This window comes from Tuber melanosporum (assembly GCF_000151645.1).
Source record: "Tuber melanosporum whole genome shotgun sequence assembly, scaffold_44, strain Mel28".
NCBI classification, from domain to species: Eukaryota; Fungi; Ascomycota; class Pezizomycetes; order Pezizales; family Tuberaceae; genus Tuber; species Tuber melanosporum.
The window spans coordinates 9,004-15,495 of NW_003299089.1; the positions used below are offsets into that span (position 1 = coordinate 9,004).

General features: G+C 48.7%; 2 protein-coding genes; both read right to left on the reverse strand.

The window, feature by feature from the left end:
- The window catches only part of GSTUM_00008255001 (uncharacterized protein), a 2,085-nt gene extending 1,173 nt beyond the window's left edge, over positions 1–912 (reverse strand). The window contains exon 1 of the mRNA XM_002839945.2: positions 1–912. This exon is cut by the window's left edge and continues 1,173 nt beyond it. Coding sequence (XP_002839991.1) covers positions 1–538 — 538 coding nt within the window. The 5' untranslated portion in view covers positions 539–912.
- A 1,549-nt stretch (positions 913–2,461) lies between these two features.
- On the reverse strand, positions 2,462–4,233 carry GSTUM_00008256001 (uncharacterized protein; the record flags this gene model as incomplete). XM_002839946.2 has 1 exon in its annotated part: positions 2,462–4,233. Exon 1 carries the CDS (start codon positions 4,055–4,057, stop codon positions 2,462–2,464), a length of 1,596 nt encoding a protein of 531 aa, XP_002839992.1. The 5' UTR covers positions 4,058–4,233.
- Positions 4,234–6,492: the final 2,259 nt, after the last annotated feature.

Below are 6,492 nucleotides of genomic sequence, written 5' to 3' on the forward strand. Positions count from 1 at the left end.
GCCTAGCATCCCCCTCGCACCCGAGCACTCGCAGACACCTAATAATCCTCGTGATCCTAAGATGATTATGATTGAACCTCTTCCTCCAAAAAGCGCTCCTGGAACCCCACCCATCTCCCCTACTAATGACCAACTCCCCACCAGCGTTCACAGCCGTATCGAAGCCATAGAACGACAGCATGCGGCGCAAGCTGGAACGCAGGGCAAGGCGGAGAGCCAAGGAGGAGCGGAATGCGGCTGCGGCGGTCGAATCGATCGTCGGCGCCAGGGGATTATACGGCGAGGGCTCGGGCAACGGGAAGAGCGTCTGTATGTAATCGTGGGAACGCTCGAGCTCCGAGTTTGTGGACGAGAGGATCTCGGATAGAGTACGGTTTCGGTGGTCGGTAGATTTGTCGGTGTAGAATCTCACAATCTCGGAGCTTCCGCTGTCGGTGGCACCCGCACTAGAATCACTCACGGGCGGAAGTTCCGCCAACCAATTCCTCCTATTCATCCTACTAGCGGTACTCTCCCCTCCTCTGAGAAACCGATGCATAACCGGAGAAAGAGAAAGAGAAAAAGAAAAAGAAAGAAAAAGAAAACGCCAAAAATGATCCCCCGCAGGGATCACACAAGGCGACGGGAAAAAAACAAAAAAGTTAAAAAAGAAGCAAATATTACCCACCGCCAAGACACCCCCTTCAATCTTAATTAACGAGATTCCTTGCGAGTACAGCAAACTCAATGCACGCAAGGTGAAGGGGGAAAAAAAATGGCGGGAAGATTATATTACGCTGTTGTCGTACTGTGCTTGTATATCGCAGTAATAAACTGGCTGGTTGGCTGGCTGGCTGGCTGGCTTCACCGGGATGGATGGTGTCCCATTCGCACCCCACTGGTGTTGGAGGTAATGTACCGTGTGATTTGCACAGAAGGAAAGGAAGGAATGGAGGGAAGAAGGAAGGAAGGTCACCACGACGAAACTAGACGAAACAGGGATCAGTATTATATCATAACAATTAATTTTTTGTTACCCTACTTTGCTAACCAAATACCCCTGTTTGTTCGTCACCCGCCCCAGTTTCGTCGTGGGTATGGTGAAGACTGTAATTCGTACGGACAGATCTGACCTCCCTTCTCTATTTTTCCTTTTTCTCCCTCATACCGCGGGTTGGTTTGGTTTGGTTTGGTTTGGTTGGTTGGAAAAAGCAATATTTCGAAGGGGGGGGGGGGTTTCTTGGTTCTCGGAGGAGACAAGGTGACAGACAACTTGAAGATCTGTTCTGGCTTTCATTCTTTACTTTTTTTTTCTCTCTTCCCTACATATTATGATAAGTTACCAACCTGCTGAAGTGGACTTGCCCAGGTTTGTGGATGCTAAGTTACCGTACTCGTAAATATCGGTAATACAATACTTGGAAAACGCGCAGCACGTGAGAGCGCGAAAGATCAACAGAAGGGAACTTCTTTACCGGGTACGAGTATTATAGAGAGCTACATGTGAAATATGAAATATGATAGCCCAGATAGCATAATATCGACTGAGATTGACGGGGGTTTTTTTTTTTTCTAAAAAAAAATACAAGAAAGAAAGAAAGAAAGAAAGGGAATTGATGATAATGTGTTCTTGAATATTTTCTTCTTCAACGGTATATCGATATCCTGATATACCATGATAAATGATACTAATACATGACCCCCTCTCTCCACAGACATGAAAGAAGGAAAAGGCAAAAAGCAAAAAAAACTAACTTTTCTCCTAGCTAAAAAGGCTAGAGACACCCGGTACATGTGCATATATGATGCTTTGTACAGTACAGGCAGGTCACTGACGGCTTTTTTTTTTTAACCGCCTTCCATACTTCCCAGTCCAACCCAACCCAAAACACCGGCAATGAGAAAAAAGAGATTTGAAATGTCCCCCTACAATCCCGATATCGAACCCTTCCTTCGGTAGATTAGTGGGAGCCAGTAATTTTATGGAAGCGACTTGAAGCCCGGAGTCAGAAGAATATGCAACTTGGGAAGAGAAAGAAAATGAAAAAAGAACCGAGGTGCGCCTCTCCCACAATACGCTATTTGACAAAATAAAACAAAATGGGGCCGGAAAAAAAAAAAGATACTAGAACTACTTGAAATGAATACAACGTTTTCCCGTGATTGTGAGCAAGGCAAACATAGGGGCCCCTCGGACAAGTGTGCACGGCCCTGTCGAAAGCAAAGCGAAAAGAAAAACCCTAGGTATTTAGACAGTAGAAACGAAGGTTGGGAAAGGTTTTTAAACGAAAAAAGAAAAGAAAAAAAAGGTGATAGTAATACAGGGTAGCAAACTCCTAGTGCTAGTAAGCCAAATCAAATACAGAATGTTTCTTTTGTAGTGGTACAACCCAATTTTGACGAGATTTTTGCGAATGGGATTCATCAGTGTCGTTAGGTAGTGGCCAGGTCAGGGTAGAAAAACGTTAGGGCGAGTGCCGTATCAATCTCGCCCATTGCTATTTCTACTTTTGCTCCGATTATCCCCTTCCCCTCCCTCAGATGGTGGTGGTTGTGAAGTAGCAGGAGGTTGGTAGGTCTCTCTCCTGCCTTCCGACTTGGGCGAAAATGGTCTATGCTGTGGAAGGGGATGGGGGGGGACAGAAGGCGGACGCTGGTGCTGTTGATGGTGCTGGTGCTGGTGCTGCTGGTGCTGCTGGTGCTGATGCTGCTGATGCTGATGCTGGTGCTGATGCTGTTGATGCTGCTCATGTTGGTGTTGATCATGTGGGTAATGAGATCCACCACCATTGCCACCCGACGGCGGCCCACCTCCATGAGCTGACCCCTCGCCAATCGACCCTCTGTGCCCTCGGGGTGTTGTTTTTGGGTAGGGTTCATACCCTCGAGTTCCTGAACCCGCTGTATCACTGCGATGCCTTGAGTGACCTCTTCGCGTTCGTGTGCTGGTGGGTAATGGTGTGACAGGAAAACTGGGTGAGAATGGCTGGGGAGCAGCAGCGGAAGGGCCTTGTTGAGTCGAAGTCTTTCGTTTCTTGGGTGAGCTCGTGTATTCGGGACCCGTGATCTGGTTGGGCTGTGGCTGGCGATTAAACGGGGACCCCAGTTGCCCTTGCGGTGAGGCTGTGGCCTGGACCGGGGTAGAGGTTCCGACGCTAGTACTAGGCGGGGGCTGCCAATGATGGAAGAATATTGACGGGGATTGGGACACTGAGGTCTCCGGTTGAGTCGGGGGTTGCTGAGATGACTGTGGGGTATGCTGTATGGGAGGGCCAGGATGTCCACCCATTTGGGTCGGTGGAATTCCGGTATGCATCGGCGGCTGGTGCGGGGCCTGCCTTTGATCATTTGTATCTAGTTTTGGCAGACGAGAGAGAGGCCCGGGTTGCTGCATAGGCGGCGGCGGCGGCGGGTGAGGGGGAGGCTGTGGTGGTCCACTCCTTTGACCACCAGGCGGTGGTGGGTATGCCGGGTTATTATAGCCCTGTGATAGCGGAGGAGGGGGATGAGCTTGGGCCGCCTGCGGAGGCACTATGCCCGCTTGCGGCGGCGGCCCCATCTGTTGAGGATGAGGAGCTTGCCCGCCACCCTGCTGACCTATTGAACGAGCCTCCCTTCGCAGCACAGGGGCCTGCGTGCACTGTTGCGCAGACGACATCTGGTGGACCTGCTGTTGGTGATGCTGAGGTTGCTGTTGTACCATCTGCTGCTGTTGTTGTATAAGATGTCCCATGTACTGCGAAACATAGTCGTTCAACCATTCCCCACCAGCACCTTTGAGAGTCCCCCCCCCAGCCAGCACGATTGGTATTAACGGCGGCGGTATCAAAAACCTAGAAGACTCCCGCAGCATCTCGAGATCTATTTTCCTGGTCTCTTCTCGGATCTTCTCCTGCTTCGTCTTCTCCTCCTCGGCCTTTCGCCGTTCCTCCTCCAACTTTGCCAGTAGCCAAGTTTTGTACATATCCTCGGAGCCATGCCATTGGTGAGGAAGTTGACCTACGCCGCTCGAAGCTTGCGTAGGCGATGGCAGAGCCATGGCCTGCGGAGGTGGCAGCCCCCTGTGAGGAGTAGTCATAAAGACGGTACGGAGCGCTGCGCCAGACGGCAGCAAGAATGACCACTACGAGAGAATTTCTTTAGAGGAGAAAAGGATTCGGAAACAGCTACTGGAAGTCCGAAGCATCGACAGTCGGTTACCTAGACATTACATAGAAAAGATAGGGTTAGCGTCACAAACATTCGTTTGGTGCCTGGAGGGGTGGGTGGTAGTTACCCGCTCAGGAAACTCGGAGAAGCTGAACCTTATAATGAAACACGCAAGAAAACACACACACACAAGCACACACACAACGCAGAACAGACACACCCGCACGCAACACAAGTTGTGTTCTATTGCACCACACAGGTGTAATAGCCGGTAACAGCAGCAGCACAACCAGCGGTGATTGAATATAGCAGTGGTAGCGGCAGTAGTAACAGAGCGGGTGCAACAGTGGCAGAAATGAAAGAAATAAGTGGCAGAAGCGCAGCTAGTAGTAATAGCAGCTAGCGGCTCCAGAATCAAAAGTAGAGGCAGCAGCAAGCAAGCAGCAAAACTAATTTGTGGCGGATGAGAGGGGGCTTGAAGCGAAACAAATCCCAGCCGCAAAAAAAAAAAAGGTTCGTTCGTTCGATGTGGACGCCCTACCCAGCTGGGTATGTATGTACGCAGCAGAGGAGGGTCTATCCTTGGACCAAAACAAGAGTCCACCTCTCTCCCCCGCTACAAAGGCCAACCAAAAGAGTCCAAAAAAATAGAGAAATACGGACGACCTGCCGGCTGCAAACCTGCAAACGGGACAGGTGGAAGCACGATGGTGAATGAACACGCACCGTGTAGCAATGCCAGCAGAGCTCAGTTTGGCCTGTGAGCAATCGTTCCCTTTCCAGTCGTCCCTTTCCTCTCTCGCACACACACTCTCTCACTTTCCCAGTGGAATTGACCAACTTGCGTAGCAACTCCGGATGAGAAAAATAAGATTCACTGCAACACCACCCAGCTTATACCAAAAGCAGTGGACTCGATGGAGCGAAAGTGGGGGGATGGTGGAGGGGGGGAATGTCGAAAAAGTAATAATCGAACAGAAAGGGAAGAAAACCACAGGCTAGGAAATAAGGGAAAAAATAAAAATAAAAATAAAAATAAAAAGCTATCGAACAGAAGAATAATGAAAACAAAAAATGTAAGGTTTCGAGAATTGAAGATAGCCAGGGACACACAACCAAGGAGCGACTGGAGAGAAAAGGAAGATAAACAAGAAGAGAAGAGAGGGGGGGGTAAGGGTGCAGAAGGAACGAACACCAAAGTCCCGGAGCAGCTCTCTTCCAGATCCCAAAAAGCAGTGCCCGGGGGTGAAGAGACGAAATTTCAACTGCACCGGAGAGAAGGGATACAACGGGAGTGAAAAGGGAAAGAAAAAAATGGCAAGGAGGACCCTTTCCCCGACGAGAGAGGCAAGTTGGAGAGGTTGAGGAGCCAAAAAGTGCCAACAGGAGGGAAAAGGAAAAAAGAAAAGAAAAAAAGAAGAGAGCAAAAAATTAAAAAAGGAAGAAATTTTTTTTTAACAGGACGAAAGCAGTTAAAAAACGGTCTAAAAAATATATAAATAAATGCGGAATGATTTTTTAATGGAGATGGGCAGAAGTTGAAGAGAAAATATATGTATATATATAAAATATAAAAAATATAAAATAAAATAGAGTAAAGTAAAAATGGAGAAGAAGAAAGAGGAAAAAGAGCAGCAGTAAAGGAAAGCGTGGTGTGCGCGTGGATAAAGCGTGGTCCGTGACTTTGTCGTCGCTGCTGCGAGAGGAATAAGTCAACGGTTGGCGGTTGTTGGGCCCCGCGGGTGGTTGGTGTTGCACGGATGCGCCTTTGTTCGCACGTACTCGGCACTAGCGATAACGCGCTAGGCTTGCTTTGGCCTGACAGGGGTTGACGAAAGAGACAAAGATTATCCTTACCAGAATTGGCTCAAATCAACGATAGCGCATGCCTCACTGTACCCTATGTACCAAGTACTCGTACAAGTATTAACTTAAGACAATCCAGTACCGATAGCAGTACGGTAGTGGTGGTGGTACCGGTACTACTCGAGTACCTTCAATCCACCACCCTCCTCCCGAAGGGAAAGGAAAAAGAAAAGAGAGAGGGAAAAAAAAGAAAAAAAGAAAAAAAGAAAAAAGAAGAGAAAGCAATTGAAAGGGCTCCTCGAGATTTTGGTCGAATGAAAATGGCCCCGATATTCCCAGGCTTTCGCCGCTAATAGGATCTGGTTCCTCCCGTGATCGGTTGTTACAGTATGCCAGGATAATCGTAGATTACCGTACACGGTACGCCCTGTAGAACCCAAAGTTCATGTACGAGTGCTAGCACTGTGACCTCGTGCCGGTATATAATGAGATGATCTAACTTGAAACCGTGGGGAACTGTTAATCTCGGTACAGGATCGCGCCACGAACGATGGCTGA